Source organism: Dermacentor albipictus, chromosome 1 (assembly GCF_038994185.2).
Source record: "Dermacentor albipictus isolate Rhodes 1998 colony chromosome 1, USDA_Dalb.pri_finalv2, whole genome shotgun sequence".
In the NCBI taxonomy this organism is placed as follows: Eukaryota; Metazoa; Arthropoda; class Arachnida; order Ixodida; family Ixodidae; genus Dermacentor; species Dermacentor albipictus.
Genome location: NC_091821.1, coordinates 383769342 through 383792084, shown reverse-complemented (window position 1 = coordinate 383792084; position 22743 = coordinate 383769342). Strand labels below are relative to the sequence as shown.

At 46.1% G+C, this 22743-nt stretch overlaps 2 protein-coding genes across 5 annotated transcripts in view; one reads left to right on the top strand and one right to left on the bottom strand.

Annotated features, from left to right (window-relative positions):
* The window catches only part of LOC135900324 (kin of IRRE-like protein 3), a 636778-nt gene that overhangs the window by 99780 nt on the left and 514255 nt on the right, over positions 1-22743 (top strand). The gene's annotated exons all lie outside the window — the stretch shown is intronic.
* LOC135902439 (cuticle protein 65-like) lies at positions 1815-3607 on the bottom strand. Its single transcript, XM_065432502.2, has 3 exons — positions 3452-3607; positions 2454-2990; positions 1815-1974 (listed from the first exon to the last, which is right to left on the bottom strand). The coding sequence occupies exons 1-3, from the start codon at positions 3458-3460 to the stop codon at positions 1969-1971; spliced, it is 552 nt and encodes a 183-aa protein (XP_065288574.2). The 5' UTR covers positions 3461-3607; the 3' UTR covers positions 1815-1968.

Sequence of the window (22743 nt, the reverse complement as noted above, 5' to 3'; positions counted from 1 at the left end):
GTCCCCTAATAAGCGCAGTGGTTACTAAAGCTTGAACATGCAAGAAATTCAGGAGACGACATTGAGACATTATAGACCACTTCGAGCAAGAAAATATTTCTATGTGTATTTCTGTCGCCGTTTGTCAATTCAACCTATCAGATAATTCCCCCCATGTATTGCGGTTCCGGAAGGGTCGAATTAACAGTGATCGACTGTATTATCCGGATCCTGAACTACAGCTGCTGCAAGATGCTTCTTAAAGCGAAGCTTTTTTTTTTGCCTCTCCCTCTTACTTCGAATTTGCAGGGACTGGCGTCTGATTGGTCGGGGCCGGACATAGAGCAAACCGACACCGGATATAGCGCGCACCGAGGCGCCCTAGGGTGGCAGGTAATGTAGCACGATCAGCATCAACTGAAAGGCGACAGAAAATAAGTTATCACGACGCCTGGTGCGCCCAGTTACATGGAAGCGCAATGTGAACTCTCTCTTCAGCCCATTTCTAAGCACGCAGTAGTCCCAAGCGTGTGTTCTGGAATCTGAGTTAAGCCACTGGTACAAATGATTGGTGAACATGGGAACAGAACAACGCATTGAAGTAGTTTCGGAATTGTTCCCATTAACATTTATTCTCATAGTACGTCAGCGCCGGCGTGAGCTCTTACAGAAACGCACCGTCGTCGTCATTCTGTCGTCATTTCTTCCGTTCTCGTCATTTCATCGCGATAAATTCGTGGTGACCATTCCTTCGTTGCCGCGCCATCGTCATCGTCCCAGTGCCTTTATATACTTTGTCGTCGTCATCATGCATCATACTTTCGTTGTCATACCGTCGCAGTTGAGCGTAGTCGCTCTATGGTCGTCGTTTAGGTTTTGTCATTCTGTTGTAGTCATGAGGTCGTTGTGGCCTCCGCCTTCCTGATTTCCTCGTCGTCATGGCCTTCGTCATCATTCGAACATCGTCATGCCAGTCGTGAGCATGCCATCGTGGCCGTTCTATCGCATTCAATGCGGCGGCCTCATCCCATTGTCTTCATGCCGCTATCATCAAACCATCGTCGCCATTACTTCGTCGTAATTTTATCGTCGTCATGCGTGGTACTCCCATGTTCGAGCGCCCTTTGTTTATGGTCAGTGAGGTGTTTTCTTTTGACAATGTTTCTAGCTTGGTCGCTAAATGGTAGCTAAATAACAGCTTTTCTTCGTAAACACCAATTAAAGCTTCATTAAACCGATTCCCATATCTCGTGGTATCCGTGTATCTTTCTTTGTTTGTTTCTCGCTTCCTTTCTTTTTTTTCGTGGCATAGCTGTACTGATTCTCCAGTTCAGTTACATTATGGATAATATCACACGTTCATTTTAGCAATAGTTATCTAATCGTCGTCAATAACGGTGTTTTCTGTCCTTCGTTGGCAGACTAAGCAAAATAATTAAGAGCTTCACAAATTTGCTCGCTTATATTTGCGTTGTGCATACATGAAATACTTCATTTTCTCTCTCTCTCCCTACTCGCTTAGGTGAAATCATCTTGCATGCTAGAACTGGACGTCGAGAATTTTTTACTCGTCTTATTACTCGTCTTTCTATGTCTTCTTTCTACGTCTTCTTACTCGTCTTTCTATGTCTATACAAAAAGAAATAGAGATATGTCTATGACTATGAGGTTGACTTAGATCCCAAAGATTAAGCCGGGTTCCTTACTCGAAGGCTTGAAGAGAACACATGCGAATCCATACCTCCCACTTAATGGACTAAACGGACAGACTGCACGCCGTGTGCAGTGCGGGTCAGGTCACCAAAGCTGAGGAGCAGTTGAGAAACAGCGGTATATAGGAGTGTGGCGTGTGTTTATTTTGAAATTTTTGTACACAGTTCAGTCCGCTCCGCCCGGTCTTGCTGCCCAAGGCTCGGTGGCACTGATGTTGCTTCGGGTGCATAAATAACTTGTTGCTAAGAGACGATCAATACCCTTGTAATAATGTACTTAATGCTGCAAAAGAGAGAAACGAGGAAAGAAACAAAACATTCAGTGGTCAGCTCTATTTCAATTGTTTCTAACTGCAGTGACAGTCACTGGGGTTTAATATTTGATACCGTAATATGAGAGCGCAAAAATATTTTTTTTTTCTGTTGGCGTCACATGGGCTGAAAATTAAGGGCAAGGGCACAAATGCTTTAGATGTTTAGGCGTTGGGACAGTTTCCTGACAATCAATTCTGTCTAAGTCAACCCTTATGCAGAGAACGCATGGGGGTGCTGCAATTTGTTTTGAACAAATACGCAAGAAATGTGAACAAGAAATCGTAGACTGTGTTGACGCTTTCAGAGTTGCGTGTTACCCAAGTCATTGCCATTTACTGCGCATCTCTTACCGCCTGTGCGCGATAGTCCTGATACAGGGAGGAAATTAAGATGAAAGCACTGATCTGTTGTTGATTATTAAGTCGGTAATATACAGTAGACACTCACATAGCCATGGCCGTAGCCGTAGCCATGACCGTAGCCGAGGCCGTGTCCGACGGCGACAACGGGCGCAGCAACCTTGGCAACAGCTGGGACAGCGACGGCGTGTCCGTAGCCGAGACCATATCCGTGACCATAGCCGCCATAGCCGCCATAGCCGCCATATCCGAAGCCGCCAAGACCGTAGCCAAGACCGTGGCCGTAGCCGTAGCCATGGCCATAGCCGTGGCCGACAGCGACGACGGGGGCAGCGGCGACCTTAGCAACAGCGGGCACAGCAGCGACGACGTGTCCGTAGCCGTGACCACCATAGCCGTATCCGCCGTAGCCGAGACCTCCGTAGCCGAGACCACCATAGCCATATCCACCATAGCCGCCGTGTCCACCGTAGCCGTAGCCGCCGTAGCCGCCGTATCCACCATAGCCGCGACCATAGCCGTAGCCGTGGCCGTGGTTGACGTGGGTGGCGTAGCTGGAGTGGACAGCGGTCACAGCGCCAGCATGGGCGTAGTAGGCAAGAGCCAGGAGGAGGAGGGCACGGACCTGCGATGGATGTGTGTTAGAGCACGTTTGGGGCGGTTGATTATCCGCGTCGTCCTAAAGCTGGAAGAACTGGCGGGAAAAGGTAGAATAGTCGTTTCGATTTACTGGTGCCATGGCTAGGTTTGCCACTTGAGATTAGCTACGGGTGAAGAAATAGAATCTGAGGGAATGTAAATGATGCAAATGAGACGTCAGGCTAAGAATTGGCACATTGAAATAAAGTTAATTAGGGAAACAAGTCATGGCTTAAAAACGGTTTGCCATTTTCCCCTCTAATAGTAGCATAGTTAGCTTTTCATTTCATTACACTATAGGCGAGTCTATTCTCTTTCGGGTGACCGCACCCCCTTCTTTTCACGCCATGGTCTTCGCGTGTACAGCGCGGCAAACAGGGATCACTATGGGGCGCTTGAGCCACGTCGCGGGAATAACGGATGCACTGTGCTGTGCCTGACACTCACGGCGAACATGTTTGTGGCTAGCTTCGTTCCGGTAGAGACCGAGAGAATGACTTCGAACGGCCCGGCCGAGCGCTTTTATACCATGGTCCGCTCGAATTGGGCCCGGAGCAACGGCGGCGACGGCGGCGACGGTCGTCGCACGCGCACAAGAAAGAAGCGAGGAGGAGATGGCAGGACGAGGAAAAAAAAGAAAGCAATACCGTGAGTGCGCGGTGAAGTCTAGGGCACGTGCCTGTCCAAAAGACTTGCTCGTGCCTTGCGGTTGTGGGTCGGCCTGTTGGTTCTCTCCTGTTGTTCTTTCTAGCTTTGTCTTTCACTTTTCCTTTCCTCCGCGTCAGGTTATTTTTTTCCCCTCTCGTGTATCGCGAGGCCCACACAGTCTTTGTTGCGGCGCGCGAAAGCGCGCTCAGACACACGGGACAGCTGCGGGACAGGTCGCACAAAAGGCGGGTTGCCTATCGCCACCTCGATCCGCTCACTCCGGAGCCAGCCGGCTGGCCGCGCGAGCGACCAAGAGCGGCGCCCGTTTCGTATTTTGGGTGGTACCCGCGGTGCCACCCAAGCAGCGGTGCTGCAGGTTTCGGCTGCGTGCGACTGAGCCCCGAGGCCCCGCCGACAGCGATGTTCGACTCATAATGGCCCGCCCGATTGCCCGCCTGTCTCTCTCTATGCCGGTTATTTTGCCTACGCGGTGGTGGCCTTGCGATATTTTCGTCGAGAACGAAAGTGGTCTGCTCGAGCGCTCTGGTCTCTGTGGCGGCGCGCTGTCCGAGCCAAATAGGAAGATAACCGGGCCCCTTATCGTGTAACAATTTGTGTCCTCAACCATCTTTTCCAAGCCCTCTTGTTGACTAGAGAGATGAAAGGAGAAATCATTTTGTGATGTGTGTCCCGCGCGTACCGACCACCACCTCGTGACTGGCCGCGTCGCGCTGCTCGCTGCTCTACTTTTTTTTTGTCGTGTAAGTTCGCAGCTTTGTTGGGGTTTGTTACCAATGTGGATGGGTCCACAGTGTCCACAAGTATTTCCTTGATTTAGTTGAAAATTGGCGCCCTAATTATGGATATGTAAAGTGAGAAAATGTTCGACATCGATGCAGTATAAAGTAGATTGTTGTCTTCATTACATAGTTTATTTTACAAAGGGCGGAAAAGGCTATCGCGAACAGAAAGCTTTTGTTGTTTCGGCAGATGGCACAAACATTCGCGACAAAAAACCCTCGGCACGAAATTCGTTAGCTTGTAGGAAGCTAGAGGGCGTCTTCTGGCTAGCTGGCATAACTATTATGACTAATGAAGTTGTAAGCGATAATTAATGAGCGTTGGTCCAAAACATTGGCGCCGTCCCACTGTATTAGTCCCGACAACCGTCACCAATGTAAAAAGAAAGCCTCTTTCTAATAAATGACGTCCTTTCAACCGTGAATCGCGAAATAGAACAAGCAGACGCATTTGGAATTCTGCGTAAAGTTTACGAACTTGAGCAACTTCTACGATTTTATGAACGTTACGTCCTGTTTTATACAATAAAAATTCAGTTCGTGAAAAAAGTTTAAAACGTGTCGAAAGATGAGTCGGTGCGAGATTGAAAAGAAAATGCATGAAAAAAAATTCTGGTGGTACTTTCGTTTCCTTGTTTTTTTTTTGGCAACGCAAGATGCTATTTACTAGATAGCTAATTAATTAGTTCGAGCAAGTTTAGTCACACAAGTTTCTGAAACAGGTGAAATAGGTGTCAGCAAAGTCGCTGCAAGGGGCACTTCCGTGCCAATTTTGCTACGATGCGTGTAGAATAAGTTGCGTATATGTATGCCACATGCCACAGAAGGTGTGTCCTCAGAACATGGTCCTCCACCTTATTGTCTGCGAGACTTTTACGAATTTTAAAGGTCACAGGTTGGCAGGGCCTGTGTCACCCACCTTTACGCCGTTGACACCAGCAGACATCTGGCGACGATATTATTTTCTCCATGTGTGCAGGAAGCTCTAACTTTCATTGCGCACATTTTGCTTTTTACTCACCTGATGGGTCGTTTTGAGTGCTCCTGCGTATTTGAAAACTGGGTCATCATGGTGCCTGCACCTACAGTCAGTCAGAACGTCGTTCGAAACAGTGCTGTCCGTTGGGCTGACTAGCACACTTGATTTGCTTCTTTGATTTTAGATCGTTAGGTTCCCATTGATGTATATTTTCTAAGCAATGACGTGACATACGCAGAAACTTCGCCATCACCAAGAACAAAAAAAAAAGTAAGGCGGGAGGTTGCAAACCAGTAGAAATCGACAGCGTGAGTAGTGGTTTTTGGTAATGCGGTGCATACTCCTGCCTCTTGTTTCCGTGGAAATGGATTGGTGCTTGCGTGCTGAGGTTCAGCGCAGTAATACAAACAAACGAGCGAAAAGTGTGACGTACCGGCTGCTTTATTCTCGTAGCGGAAAAAAAATGAGAGAGAGGGGGGGGGGAAGGGAGGGAGGGAGGGAGGGAGAGAACAACACAGAGTGCCTAACGAAGGCTGTTTCATCGACGCGTTAAGCAACGTTGAGTCAGCGCAAAATCGCTCCACTTGCGCGCTTACGCCAACATTGAACCGCCAAGAAGCGCTCGGAGAAGAATTGCCCTTCCCGCTTTGCACGCGCAGCCTATCCCATTGTTGGCTGTCAATCACGTGGTGCAAGCGAGCGACTCAAGCGTGTATAGTCACGCCAGACTGGCTGCTTTGAGGCGCCTGCGCCGAGCCGTCACTGTGCAAATACGTGTCGAAATTACACGAATGGGATGACGGAGTGATTGGTAGCTGTTGAGTGCTTGAATGGGGGTCCAGGATGACCGGTCGAAAGGACTCTGCGCAAACGCAGCCATGCAGGCCACTAAGTGGTTTTAGCTATATGATGAGCGCTGACGGGGTTGCGAGAAGTGGGCGAGCTGGAAATTTAATGTAGTAAATGCCGCGAATGGCGTCTATAGCAGAGGTTACTGCACATGTCATGCGCGCGCACAAACACTTCCGCGCATGCAAATGCTGAGAGGCGGTGGCATACTTGTGTGTTGAGAGGCAGTTTCGTGCGCCTGTTGGTTACTTGTACGTATCCGGACTTGTCATCTGTCTTTGCAATATAAAGGGAGAAACGTTCTTGCGGCGTTATATACTGCCCCCACATGTATACGCACGGACACACACGCATACACACAAGCAAACAAAAGAAGGGGAGAAAGAGTGATTGGGCGGCATGATTTGTTTGGAGTCTGATACCGAGCGTTTGCAGGATAAGTGTGAGTAATGCCAAGTTGGGTCGGAGATTAGTACGAAAAATAGGGCGCCTCGCTCAGAAGTTCGTTTAATAATGCTGTTCAAACACCTGTTTCAAGTGTTGTGGTATCGTCGTCTCCTACGCTAGGCAGCGCATGGACACCAGCGAGAAAAAGGTTCGCAGGAACGCGCGTGCAACGCGGAATGCGTTGCATGCGCCCGAGAGAGAGAGAGAGAAAAAAAACAGGAATTCTGACAATTGTTTCCTACTGCGTAAGCATAGTTTGGCTCGGCTGTGACTTCGTTTTCGCTTAATGTTGCTTACTTGCATTTCTTTGCATATGCGTCTACCCACGGTCTTTCTGGTGGCAAATAATGCTTGGGCTTTAGTAGGCAAGTGTCAGAATTTCTCCGTCCATCCGACCCCTTCAATGCAACTGTACCAATAGAGCCGGAACGCCGGGCATGAGCGCGCTTCGACGGAGCAGAGCGTTCGAAAGAGAGAGAGAGAGAGAGAGCGTTCTAAAGAAAGACGCTTGATTCTGCGACCCGTGAGGGAGCACGGCGAAGCGTCGTGGTCGAAAGCGGAGAGAGAAGCTGCCGCAGTAGCGCGTGAGGCGTTGCGAGAAGCGAGAGCGCATCGCCGCAATACCATCTCACCTTCGCTGTGAAGGATTGCGCTCCAAGGGCTCTCCTTGGCTTTGTAAGGGCGCCCCCTCACAGTTAGGGAGCACCCAAGTGCCTTGTAGAGGGCTTCGCCCCCGCCATTCATGTCATTGGCAATACATGTTTCTACCACCACCACCCTCGCTGTCGCTCTCGCAAGCCTGTGTTGTGCGCGCGTTCCTTGTTCACGCAAGCTCTCGCCTGCGTTCTGACTGCGCCTTGGTAAGGCCCAATGAAAACGCACCAAGCGTCTCGGCGCGCTCGCTTGCCCGCGAGGTGTTCGTAACTCGAGAGACGCTCAGCAGCGTTTGTTTGGACATTGGGTCATCCCAAAATCTCAGGTAGGGTCACAGCCAAACTTCAAGCTGGCCCACCCCCAAATTTAACTTGGCCTATCCATAAATTTCAAGTTGGGCCACCCCCAAATTTTCGTGCCACTGCTCGCGCGTTCGTCGTCATCTTCTTCCACAGCTGGCTGGCTCTATCTAGAAAGCGATCATCTTACCTGAAAGAGGGACAGACGGAGTTTTCTTGTCGGGTAAAAATGCTTACGCAGTACAAAAACGAAAGTCGCAGTTTCGCCCGAAAGGCGAAGCGCCGATTGCGATAGCAAATTAGTAGACAGCTGTACGAAGTAAGGATAGTAGCTCTAACGGCCGTTCAAACTTGTAAACATTCGCTTACTAATTAAATTAAGAATGAGAGAATATGTAAGCGTGACTGAACGAGGACGTAGGAAGAAACATACATATAGAAACATCGCTGTCTGTGCGTGTCTGCTTCTTTTTACGTCCTTGTTCAGTCGCGCTTACACATTCTATCATAGATTCAAACCAACTAGCCTGCCGACGTGTTTTAACTGAATTGACGAGCACCGTGTCACAAGAGAACATGAACACATCTCGCTCGATGCGCGCGGAAACTGGCTGTCAAAATGCTGGAGTGAGCAATCGTGGCAGCAGCAAGCGGATTGACCTTCGTGCATACCTCGCTTCAAAGCGAATGAAACGTCGAAAGCACAGCGCATACGAAGCTACCGGCACTACGCGCACTCTGCAAACATCGCAGATCGCTTTGAAGAGGAGGCCCACGTGGGCACGCACGTTGGCCACGTCGAAGATCGCTTTCAAGGCACAAAAGCGCCGGCATAGCGTCCCTACGGTGTCCGCCAATCGCGTGCCCAACGCCGTAGTAGACGCCGTGGTTGTCTCCACTCTGTACGGAGCACGGAGCGGTGGGCGAGGAGGGCATCGATGCACCCTAGCAGCCACCAGAGAAGAACGTCTCTCCTCCTTCGCCTGACGCCCCTGCGTCGTGCGCGAAGGGCAAGCTTCCGGCTCGCGTTCCTCGCTCGCGCACGCGATATTCAATCGCGTTTGCCGGCTCATCGGCCTTGGACTTTATACATAACCTCACGGTGACGACGACGGCAGAAACGCGCCATATAATTGCTATCGAAATAAAGTGCCAGTTTTACCCGAAGGCGAAGCATTGAAAGCGATAGCATGGTTTAGCGCTGCACTGAAGGCGTCTCAGGAGGCTGGCGTGATGAGCGTGCCAATAGTTCTGCAGGTTTCGCACCTCGATGGCGCACGATATAGGATTAACGTAGGGATTCTACATGCAAGCGCTGTTCTTGTATGTAGGCGCCATAGATTTGCGGAAAACACACAGATGCTGCTCGGCGCCGTCAGCGCTCTGCGCGTTCCAGTTTGACCTTGACTGAGCTTGAAGGTCAGATTTACGGAACCATGTGTTTTCTGGATTTGAACCTGGAGCAGCTATCGCTTTAAAAGAAAATTTGAAGACGAGCTGACGCAGTGCGCCTCTGTCTCAAGGTTTGTCCGCCCCCGACGACAGAGTCTGCTCTTTCTTCCGAAAAAGGCTTTCGCCTTTCAAATTCTGGGCGTACGTGCGTGTGCGTGCGTACGTACGTGCGTGTGTGTGTGTGTGTGTGTGTGTGTGTGCGTGTGTGTGCGTGCGTGTGTGTGTGTGTGTGTGTGTGTGTGCGTGCGTGCGTGCGTGTGCGTGCGTGCGTGCCTGTGTGTGTTTCTCTGTGTGGGTTCAGAACGCTTCCACGACATTCACGGTGTCCCTTCTGCACATATGAAAAGCATTATAATATGTCCCATGAGACAGAAAATCCGCCGTTGGCCGCAGTGAGTGGTAAGACGTCACCATGGTACAAGACGTCATCGGCTTCTTGTATGACGTTAGTGTAAGGCAGAATTAAAGTTAGAATAAGTTAGCTCTAGGTGACTTAAGGAGGAGTAAAGTGAATTAAGGTGAAGTAAAGTGAATGAAAAAAAAAATGTTAGGCATAACGTTAAGAGGCAGGAAGAGAGCGATGTGGATCAGAGAGCAAACGAGGATAGCGGATATTGTAATTGACATTCAGAGAAAAATATTGAGCTGGGCAGGCCATGTATGCTAAAGATGGATAACGGGTGAGCCATTAGAGTTAGAGAATTGGTGCCAAGAGAAGCGCAGTCGAGGATGGCAGGAAACTAGTTGAGGTGATGAAATCAGAAAATTTGCAGCCGGAAGTTGGAATCGGCGCAGGACAAGGGTAAGGGAGATCGCAGAGAGGGGCCTTCGTCCTGCAGTGGACATAAAAATAGGCTTCTGCTACTGCTGCTGCTGCTGATGATGATGAAAGTGAAGGATGGTGAGTTAAGGTGCATTAACATGGAATAAAATAGATTATGGTGGATTAAGGTGGATTAAGGTTGGTTGCAATTAGAGCAAAGTGGATTAAGGTGTGTTAAAGTGGATTGAGGTGGATTAAGGCAGAGCTGTTAAGGGCACGTTATGTTGTCACGTATCATGGACGTAACCAATTCATTAGAGAACTCATTTTGCCTTCGCATAAAAATCACGTAAGGATACCTAAGTGACTGTCAATTTGTATAGCCGTGCGTGTGTTACTCTTTCCGAAGAGAACTATAGCGCCACCATTTATCCGGAGGTGTATAACCTTACAAAATAAACAGTCTGTTAATAGTTGGAATAAATGCTCATTACATTACAGCGCGGGAGGCCTGATAAGCGAGAGGCATTCGGCTATTAATTACATTTTCCCACACCAGTTTTACACTCGTCCTATAGGTTGTTATAGAACATCAAGAACGGGCACGGAATTCGATACATGCGCCTGTCAGCGTTGTGCTTCGGTAATTTATATTCGGTGAATGAAGCGTACCAAGCACACAGTTAGCGCTGGCTTAACTTGAGTGGTGAATGAGGAATGAGAGTTAGGTGTAACACGCTCAGTTCCGCGCGACGGTATACAAAAGTACGGCACAGGAGGTAAGCCTATAACCTGCACAACAAAATCGAAGCGTAAAATACCATAATAGTTCATTTAATAGCGTGTCATCTGGAGTCCTGCCTATCCCGTTGGTCGACGAAGAGGGGGGGGGGGGAGGAGGTGTCTGTGACTGACAACAGCGCTGAAGCCGCTGCCTAAGCGAAGACTCATTATGGCGCCGATCGTTCGATGCGCCCCCATACCGGAGTTGGTCAAGCAGAGCGGCGCGTGTCTGATGAAAATACGCGCAGAAATAGCACCTTACACCGCGCAGCTCGTATGGAATTATTCGGACGTAGGTTCGTCATTATTTTCCCAACTCGTCAAAAAAAAGAAAGAAAGAAATAGTGACAGAGAGAGAACTTGAACGAGAATAATTACACCGTTGGCACCCGTTCGGGGGGCTTAGCAAGGGAAAGAACCGCTACTAATATGTCTGTTGGCAAACTTTAGGTTTGAAGCTTGGAGCAGCGCTCACCTTTAAATAATGGTGACGATTTTTTTTTTGTCATCGGCATTAAAACGGGAGTGAAGCGATGAGAAAGTGTACGCGCAGGCATCCCGAAGGCGTATATGAAACTAGGTCGGCGGAAGCGCACAGGGAGATTACGAAAAAATGAATGAAAAAAAAATAGAAAAGAATGAACGCGTGCTTGGATACGCATCACTGTCGAGATTTAGTTCTTCAGAGCGCGCAAGTAGAATGCAAGCCCAATACCTGCTGGTCGTTACTTGGTGCAAAGGTTGTGAGCGAGTCAGCAGCCTGAATGTATAAATCGAAAGAAGCAGGCAGCGAGTGCAGCGAGGTAAATTGAGACTACGAAGAGCTTGTATTTCGACACACGTCCGTATTTGAACTTGATTATCATGAGCACCTAGAATACAAGTGGAATACTCACTCATTCGCTTCTTAGAAAGAAAATGCGCGAATGAGAGAGAGAGAGAGAGAGAGAGAGAGCTAGTGGGAGAGTGATAAGTGTGCGAGAAAGCGAGCGAGCGAGCGAGGGAGCCTAGAGATAGCGATAGAGAAGTGGAGAAAGAAGAGAACAAAAGAAAACGAATAAACGAACGAGTCAGGGAGGAGAAAGAGAAAGGTAGGAATAAGCAAGCGAATAATGGTTAAACTTAGCGTAGAGTGCATCCAAATTCAAAATTGGAACTTTTAATTTCGCCACCTTTCAGCCAACACCCTTCAAGTTGTAGTCGTTTTGTACAATGTATATACGTCGAGGGATAACTTGACGTTTTTTTTTTTTCACCTCTACGTACCGCTTTTATCGTCATATCACCCATCTCGAATCAAGAAGGGACTGTGCGAGAAAACTCACGTTATGAACAGAGCGAGCTCAACTTTTAAAGTTTTAATCATTAGTTATATTCATCTAAAGAAAGAAAAAAAAGAAAGGAGGAAGGAAAACAGGTTAGCTCGCAGAGGTGTGACGATAAGTAATAAAAATTCACTTAGGTTTTTGTTTGCTTCTTAGATCTGTTTGTCACTGGCCGGGCACCTTCACTAACAGTGTATTCAACCACACCACTGAATAGCGCCTGTTCTCACTAACAGTTCCAGTGTAAGATTCTTTTTTATGCAGACTTTTTGTGTTGTGGGCTCTTGAAGGTTTTCATATTGCGAACAAAAACGCGTCTGAAAGAATACTCTGCCTGCAACATAAGGAAGAGGAAGCTCGTGATCGCGCGTGCAGGAAAAGCTCCTCTTTCACGAGAAACGATCAGCCTTGGGCCAATCGCAGGACAGAAACGAACGCGCGATCCTATAAGGAGAACTTCTTCCGCCACGATGTATCGAATGACATCGTTAATCTATAGGCGTCCCTTAAGGTAAGAAATGAGAAAGTTTAATTCACTCCAGCTACTTCTCTCCTACGTTCGCGCCCTGTTTTTCTCTCTACCTTATTTTTTTATCTTACACACGCTGAACACGGAGCTGTCAAATTATTCCGTGACCTCCGGTAAACGGGAAGAGGAGACGAGCGCGCAATTCACTGGATCCGGTTTAGTCATCGTTCTCAGAGGCACATCGACAAAGGAATTTGGTGCGCGCAGCGTGTGATACACAGCGAAAGCGAAACAAAATCTGTCTCTCGTTCGGTCAAATTGTAAAGAACGGAGCCACCGCGATGGACGGGGTGGCGACCCAGATCACGGTTACAAATAGATGACCTGTTATTATCGCGCTCTTCCCGGTTAGCCCGGCTTGACATTTGGATAGACGTCGCTTCATCCATTTCGTTTGAATGTCGAATCGAAGCTTCCAGTCTAGCTGTTCGTGGAAACAGTTGATATGGGACGCTGTTCGCCTCATTCAGTTCCACGTCGGTTATTGCCAAGAGTTCGGGACGTGACTCCCATTCTGCAGTGCAGCATATCTCGACCATCAAAGTCAGTGATAACCTTGTTCAACTCCTTCTTGTTGTGGAGTTCCACCGCCTTGGAAACTTTTGATCAATGGAACATGACTGAGACCTGGAAGCAACTTTACCATGTGGCTGACAAAAAGAAGAGAGCAGAAAGAAAGTTAAATTAGAGCAATTACTGCAATCAAACGTCGACTGATTTCGTTTTATTTTGTTCAAAGAGTACTAACATACCTGGCCGAGTTGAAGGCACAAGTAGAGCTATTAAGCTATGGAGGTGCATACGAAATGCGTATTGTATACTATACTGTATACTGTTTTACTGCATTGAATTAGCAAAAATACGGGAAGGAGAATGACCTGGTCTTCTTTTCTTTCTTTCTTTTTCTTTTCAGGAAGTGTTGAAAGCATGGGGAAAAATCTGGCATGAGGTGAATGGCATTGCTAAGAGCTGTAAGAAAGGAAATGAGAATGAGATTTCCGTAGACGCAAAGCACAGCTATGCCAACCGCTATTGTTTACGGCTATGAACAGCGCGAGATGTTCTCTGCCAAGCATTTGGGCAAACGGATCACGAGCACTTAGTGAACACCTGAGCACAATGTATATCGAAAGCGACGGCAGCTGCGCTTCAGCTCTTCCAACGTGCATTTCGTGCTGCGCGAATTTGCAGCGACTATAGTTCGGCGCTCGAATGACGGAAAAGTTCTCTCTCTCTCTCTCTCTCTCTCTCTCTCTCTCTCTCTCTCTATATATATATATATATATATATATATATATATATATATATATATATATATATATATATATATATATATATATATATATATATATGTAGAGATAGAGAGAGAGAAACGCGACGAAAGGGGTTCAACCGAGGGGCCCAATTTTTATTAGTCATATCATAAGGAGTCAACAAACACTGACAGCAAGGACAACACAGAGGAAATTACTTGTGCTTAATAAATTAAATAAATAAACGATAAATTATTGGATATGAAAGGGATAAATAAACAACTTGCCGCAGGTGGGGAACGATCCCACAGCCTTCGCATTTCACGTGCGATGCTATACCAATTGAGCTACCGCAGCGCCGTTTCCCCATCCACTTTCTTGGGTATTTATGTGGGATAAAAGAAATACGAAAAGAGGTAACGGCTGAGAGAGAGTCAAAAGGGGCCCCTCGGCTAACCCCCTTTCTTCTCGTTTATTACATAACGAGGGTCTCGAATCCGGCAACATTGATGCCTTCAGGTGGCGGGTTTATTGACCGGTTGCCTTCACCCAAAAAGATCTTGTCGTCGCGACGCCTGCGGCAGAAAGGATGTTGACCATCCGCCGCCAAGGTGTGTGTGTGGTGGCGCTGGCTAACACTCCCAAGGTTCTATTAGGAAACATAAATACCCAAGAAAGTGGATGGGGCAATGACCCCATGGTAGCTCAATTGGTCGAACATCGCAAGCGAAATGCGAAAGTTGCGGGATCATTTCACACCTGCGGCTAGTTCTTTCTTCATCGGCTTTCATTTCCATTAATTTATCGTTTCTTTATTTCATCTGTTAAGCACAAGTAATTTCCCCTATATGATGTCCTTGGTGTCAGTGTTCGTTAGCTTCTTATGACTATATATATATATATATATATATATATATATATATATATATATATATTGCATTCCCAAGGCATGCAATTGCTACTGCAGATTTCAAAATAAAAAGGAGAAAAGAGGTGATATAGCATCTAGCGCACATGTCAGCACCTGTATATGTGATGTACGCCGAAATCTGCCATGGTCCTAAATGACAAGAAATGAACACGCAGGCTCTGTTCTTTGGAAACCCGACTGAGAGCGTTGAAAACTAGACACACAAGCGCGCATTGACGTAACCTTTTTTTTAAATATTTCGCGATGTTTCTCTAGAGCTCGGGAAGAAAACGCTATGTAGCAAAACCGACGTAAACAAGTTCATTGGATGTTTTACAGCACGCTCTACAAGTTTTCAAATAAATCCTGTTCTTAAACCGAATATCTCATATTTTTCATAAATAAATGTAACTGTTTTCTCGACTGCTGACACTTCTGAGTAACTCATGACGACTGCTAACAATATGCCGTTGGTCTCATAAACCTAAAGTGTACCACTCTATTTTGAATGTTTGGTAACGTGTAACACGCGGTATATACTGCATCTCTCCTGTCATCTGGATACGCTGTAATTGGCCGAGGTTAATGTGGTTTCTCGTTTATTACATTAGGTCGTTATTGGCGCCGTGCTGTCAACAACTCCTTTAGAAATGGAGGGTCTGAGCGATATCATTGTCACTTCATCTGTGCTGGCTGATGCCTGTTGCTAACCGTTCATTGTAGGAATGGTAATCGCGAAGCATCTCCGTTGTTCCGTTTTCAGCTTATAAATAATTTGCAGTAGATTTGCATGCGTGTCGTCATTGTTTCAAGCACACAGTCCTTGGCTTATTCAAACGTCGTACACACTGTGCAATTTTGCGTACCTGCTGAATCTTTCATAGCACCATCTAAGTCATTTTTGAAGCGTCTAACTTTCTGTTGTCCAAGTTGGAGTATGTCCTGTTTTACAGGAAGCAGATGTCTGTTATTGTTTCTTTGGCACTCAAACGAAATTCTGTATTGTATACAGTCATACCATTCGAGATGTTTTAGGCTAGGTCAATTCCATGGCTTTGTTGCTCTGATTATGTACATTCACTGGAATTAAGCATTGCCAGATCTGTCTGCAAGGCACTTCATTATCGCCCGTCTGTCCGGGCTTGCTAGTTCACTATAGAGGAAGCGTTTCTCCAGATTCTGCTAAAAAAATTCGTCTGGCAAGGTTAATTGTACTTCGCCTGAAATTGCAACTGGCTAACACACATTTTTTTTTGCTTTTGCCATTCAAACAGCGAGTACAGCCAATAATTCTACAAAGCCAGGCGTATGTAGTCACTCGCTTACTTACGCGATAATTAAGTGCAGTCCGTGCTCACATTCTTCTTACTTCGAGAATGGCTGTCTTCTCATCAGGACATAATAGCGGTCGTTACTTAGTCCAACGGCCTTTAAGGTAATTACTCTCGCGACTTTCAACGATCCTCACCCCCACCCCCAGACACACCGTTCTCTTTTTCGACGCTAAAGTAACCAGCCGTGAAAGCACTCGCACGCAAGGCCTTAACACGCATTAAGCTTTAACGAGAGTTGAGTTGACCTGACGCTGAAGAATTTGCGTAAGCCACCCTTGTGTTATCGCTCATCCCCAAAGTGTACACCTCCTTTTCTCTCTCACTCTCTGTTCATCCTATTTCCATGTGCGAGGTATTTCGAAGCGATTGATGAGCTTTTAAGCGTCGGCGCAAGAGGGTTCTAGGAGAGCTTCGCAATCGTTAATCGCTGCGAGAAAAAAAAAAAAAGCTCTTGCGAAAGAGATCAATGCGCTCTGGCGGCGCTAATTATTTCGGCGAACAATGCATCAAGCAAAAAGAAACCTCTAGCCTCGCATACGCCAATTACACTTGACGTCATTTCCTACGGCCGTGAACCTTTTAAGCTCTGCGCTATGGTTTCTGTCGACGCCCGGGTGGACTCAATGGGCTTCAGCTTTTACGCAATCCCACATCCTATCACTTGTCAAATCTTCGGGATCAGGCGAGAAGTTTAAACGCCAAGCTGAACAATTTTCAACCCGCGATTAGCAAAGAGTTAACCCTTTTTTTCACGCATTCTCTATCTCTCTCTCTCTGTCCTCGGCTAGACTTCGTCGCAGTTATGAAATATCACACATTCCTTATTGCATTTGACAAATGCTGTTTTTATGCGCTTCTGTGTAAGGCTTGGCTCTTCCATGTTATTTTCAGCATAGCATAATAAAAAAAATTTTGAACGACGCTAAAGCTTCGCCTTTAAGAGTAAAATTCGATGACATTCAAAGCTCGCCGACTGCTCACGCTTTCCGGCAACTGCAGCTTGTGTAACCGTAATGTTTACCGGGATACGCTGACGGCGAACGTCATGGTTGGTGTATGCGCGAAACTTCAGAGAGAGGTCACTCTGCGTTCCTGCAAGAATGACAGCTGCTGCAAGCGGCCATACCGCCGACGTCACTCTGCCAGATTTTTTTTCTTTTTAGTTTTCGCCTAATAGAATTATGTTTTCTCGTATATTCAAATTACAATTCGACGCTATCATGTCTGTATGTTGTGCGTAAGCCGTACTTTGCGATTTTCTTACGTACTTTACCTTGAGAAAATCAATTAGTTCACTAACTTCCTTGTGCCATATGGAGGGCCTGCGTGGTTGGCTATGCGTGGTTGGCTATGCGTGTTTGCCGAAACGACGTTCGACGCTGGACGTAGAACGCTGACGCCAGATTGTCTGTGACACGGGGCCCTTAAGGCTATTGCTTTAATACTGCTTCAATGGTGGCGTCTGTAGTTAAGAATCACGTTCCCTGTGAAGTACGTAAGGTTTTACCACAATCTCTGAGCCGGCGCAGTTGCTCAGTGGCCATGACGTTGTGGTGCTGAGCGCGAGGTCGAGGGTTCGAGTCCGACCGGGCGGCCGCATTCCCATTGGGACGGTATGCAGATACACTCGCGTGCCATGCATGGGGTGCCCGTTAGAGAACCCCGGGTGGTCAAAATTAATTTGTAGTCCCCCACTACGGCGAGCCTCTTAATCATGTCGTGGTTTTGGCACTTGAAAATCACAGAATTGATAACGTCACCTCTTCAAACCCTTGAGACTTGAAATAGAGCCGTAAACAAATTTAGTGCACAACCCAGTGCACTACATTACAACATTGTGCATTACGAGCAATGAGAAGTACTTCTTATGTGGCACTTGTCTACCCGACAGTAAATCAATTTAGTTGCCTGTTGTGCACGACGAGCCTGACTAACGCCTTCAAGAATGACTATTTGAAAATTGCACTAGGGAGCAAGGAATTACCGAGTTCAATTACCTTAATGTTACCACCATAAATGTGCGCTTCTATATTTACGGTCTCCAGGTATATATTGGCTACCGGCAAAACTTCTGCGCGAGCTCGTGCTTTTTATAGGATGTCTTTTTCATCGAATTTACTACAACAACCAGGCTCCTAACGCATAACATTTTCATAAGATTTCAATTCAATTCAATTCAGTTTATTTCATTCTTATACACGAAGGAATAGCAAGAGCAAAATGCCATGTGACCTGATAGAGTGTCTTGTTCCTTGTTGACGTTCGGCATAAAAGTATATTTCAGATTCCATACAGGTATGTTTACACGCATTGTACATACATTTTGTCACATACTTTTTTTCATGTGCAAACATCTGTAACTATTGATGCAATTTCTATAAGGCCACACGCGTCAGCGAACTCACCGCTAATTTCCTTATTTCCTTCCCTCCTCTCTCTCTCTGTTCCATTTGTTTTACGTTAACCATTCCCCTGGGGTAGGGTAGCCAACCAGACTTTATTCTCGTTAGCCTCCCTGCCTCCTGCTTTTCTCTTTCCCTCCTCCCTTCATGCACCTTGCATGAAAAATGTAATAATTCACATTAATTTTACATCAGGTAAATTTGAAATGCAACACAAACCAATACATATATCAATATCGCTTTTTTTCCCACCAGGATTCCAGTACAGGGAGCATATTTATTTACAGAAAATGCAAAGATTCAACGAAAATGTTTTCATATAGAGTTTAAACTGGTGCGCATAAAAAATCACTTTCCGGCTCAATAACGTTGAATAGGCGCGTTATTTGACAGTCTAGGTCATGACGTCCATAATTTGTGCGCTAGTGAATGGCGGTTTTCTCGCTTGTTCGCGCAGTGGGCAACGTAATGTAGACGTATATGTGTGCTAGCGATGTGAAGACTATTGCTTTCTATATGTAAAAGTAATCTATATTGGTATTCCCGTCTGGCTCGGAGCACTGAGTGCTTGCCACACAAGTTGCACGATCGTTTTCAAACATTCGTATTACACTTTCTTGTGAAAGTGTCACTTTTTCATAATTTTTTGCAGTCGTTGTTCCCCAGATTAATGCGCGCCTAATCCGGCTGTTAACGAACACCTTGCACTTCGTTCATCTTATATTTCATCACGGGTTGACTATCGATTTAAGGTTGGATAGCCGACTTGTCGTTCACATGCAGGTTACCTTGACCCCCTGAATCACACGCACCAGTACAGAATGGAACCACCTCGATGCCTCAATCGCTACCATCGCCACCAGCATCAATTTTAACAAAGTGTGGCACAGTGATATCACGTCATCCCACTACTCTCTGCGATGTCTTATGCCCATAGAGAGTATTGAAAATAAATAAACCAACAGAGTAAAAAACCGAAGCTTCAGCGGCGCGTGCATGGTCTCCTGAAGGATATACATCACGTGCTGAGCTCTGAACGACTTGCTATCTCTTCTTTTCTCCTCTTTCTTTCGCTTGGGTTGCCATGCGGCATAACGTCATAAGGGAGCTAAATGTGAGCATGCAGGCGCGTTTCCTAGAGATGCTGTGACAGCGACTCATGAAATGCGTTGTCCATAATCCATCTTTAACAGTCTTCAACTTAATCGCTGTTCAATTTCACACCTTTACGAATACTTTCGCTGTGCTCCTATGATTTTCTCAATACAAGGAGCATCTGGCCAGCATTATCGTCGTCATAACCGCTGTCTATGTTGAAAAAGTACATTTGTTGAGAGAGTACATTTGTTGGACTAATCGGTGTTTTGTGCGGAAGGGAAATCCAGTTTATCTGAGTCTTAAGAAACACCATTTCTTGAGTGGACTTCTCGCGACATTAGCTTTTTATAGTGAACCTGTATATGCCTAGGTGAAACACTCGTGGTCCGACCGCAGAGACCCTACTGCGGGGGTATGAGCCATTTTTAGGAGAGTTTGAGCCATTGTATTCGTCTATTTTGATGACATAATTAAACAAATACTTTTACAACGAAGCTGTATATGCCAAGGCAAAGCGCTCGTGGTCCGACTACAGAAACCCGCCGGCGGAAGGTGCGGCGTGCCATTGGCCACGTCGACAGTGACGTCGTTTCCCTCTCGCAGCAGAAAACGGGCTCAGCAGTCTCTCTCTGATTTCGCAATAGGTTCAAAAATGTGTCCCTGCCTTTAATTAAATGAAATGTGTGGCCCCGGTGTTTCACTTGGTAACTACAGTGCACAACTGAGTCATAAACACGACGAATAACGCATTACGAAACACAAATGCGTAACACGCAATTCAGAAAGACTTTGATGAACCCGCGGCATTAACACAATGAACCGCTCGTCGACCCTTCCATGATGGTGATAACGCGAAGCCCAATGTGCGGCATATCAAATAAACACTGTGATAAACCCAAGCCAAACGTGTACGTAAATACATTAAGAAACACAAATACTTGACCAATAATTGAGAAGGAGTTTAATAAAACGTCGGCATTGGCCTAGCTTCGCTGGTTTACCATCTGTACGAAGTGCACGGGTGGTTTCTTTTTTTCACCTCTTTTCTTCCCTGATGCGATTCTTCAAGTCAGACCGCGCCTACGGCGACTTCCTTGCTTCCCCTCAAAAGCGATTCGACAACCTTATGATGTTTCATTGTAGTCTATACTTCCCAATCTCTCCTTAAATCGGCATTTCATTGTGCTCTAGCAGTTAACTACCGTGCGATCCCCTGGCGGCCGACCTCACCTACTTTCCGGCAATGAGCAGTTTTTGTATCTCCATAGCATCTCTGTAGATCGAGTTCAAGGAAACTGTCGTCAGACTTGTTCCGCTCCGATACGTGCTTCGCGTCTCAGTGTAGTGCTGGGAGGGCTACATGTGAGAGCGCACTTGAAGCAAAGTGTCAGAGGCAGTGCCACCCGCTTTCACTGAGGGAAAGGATACTGAAAAAAAAAACTGAGAAGTAACAACAAAAAATACAGATACAAAGATAACATAAACGTAGAGATAATATGCATACCGACACAAAGAAATACAAGGGCTATAGAAGAACGTAACTAGAACAAATGAATGGAGAGTGGAAGGAAGAAAACTTGGAGAGATAGAAAGCAACAGTGAAAATAAAAGCATAAGCAAGGCAAAAAAAAAGGCAGCTCGACGTAGAGCTATGCCTTTTTGCTTGTCATTCAAGTGCCTGAGTTGCTGTAGCAAACACTTGCCATAGCTGTGCACTGCGACGGTCTCTCGTGTGGTACGCACGCCTTGCTGGCTCACAGTTGACAGTGATTGAATGGTTTCTGCATTGCTCCCGTAATTATAAGTATCCGGTGGGTTGCGTTGGAAAGAAAAAGAAAAGGACTGTGGATGCATGCCTAAGGAAAGCGGTAAATGACGTGGCAAACTGAATTAAACGTATCGGCACCGTCTACAAAAAGAAAAGATCAAGGAAAAGGAAAGCAAAATAAAAGAAAACGCCATTATCAGGAAACAAGTGGAGAAGGAAAGTATAATATGGCGTCGCTACTTTGTCTCTTACAGATGATATTGGTGTCACAGTATATATCTCGTTTATTATGTTGTTATTTCATTTCGATGACCTTGGCTCAAGCCACGATATGTGCATAGAATTTTGAGCATGGAGCAACTGCACTACGGAATGGCATAGCAGGCTTCAGTACTCTAACAATGGTGTATTGTTCAAGTGTACGGTGTTTGAAGAGAAGTAGATCATTAATGGCGAATCGTTTACCAAAATTCGATCCGCGGACCGTCATGTGTATCACGGGTTCTCGACAGGGTCCAAGGGAGCCTTTTGGCGCCTGCAGAAGAAAGTAGGTCTCATGTAGGTCTCCAGTTTAACCAAAGTCAAACCAAAAGTGAGAAGTGGTGATGTTGGCACCTTTATTTTCCTCCAAACATCATTATACTTACATTTATCAGTCGCTGTAATTCTTGTGTCATCTGATGGAGTCAAAGTCAACATGTTTTCTTTCTTTGCATAGTTGTCACCCTAAGCTAATTTCTATCGCCAAACCAGTTTATGGAGAAAAAAAAAAGAACAAATTGGTGGGTGATTTCAGAGGCTGACAAAATTATACGTCTCCCGCGCATTGTGGAAATAAACGTTACCTAAAGCATTTTCAGTGTATGGATACTTACGACCAAGCACATTATCAGCCACTAGGCAACTTCTTTTCATTAAAGAGGCCCCAAAGACCAAGTGTGACGGGAACCTGCTTGACTTTATAATGTGCCTGGTAACAGTCAAAGAATGCGTCGCATTAAAGCTTTGAGAACGACCGAGATTGAATCAAGCAAGTTCTGATTGGTACTGAGCCACAGTATGACATGTAGATGCGTTTTACAGCATGACATTCATAACCCTGAACAGAAAGTATATTCGATCGCATTCAACGTTATCACAATTTTAAAAAAGTTGAATTTTTTGTTCAGACCCGTCTCAATACAGTTTTGTGCGAACATGCAGTATCCTTCCTCATCCAACGACGTATTCTTTCAGCAAGTCCATGGGAACATCATGCATTACTTAATGCACGAGTTATGTAAAGACGGATTCTATATATATACGAGCGAAGAGTTAATGGCAAAATGTAATTCCCAATAAGAATTCAGAACACTCTCTGTATACGCTTATACCGGAACTGTCTTTTTTTATCATTGCAGCAAGCGTTTTCCCTGACCTCCAATACTGACCCAACTACACGCAGGC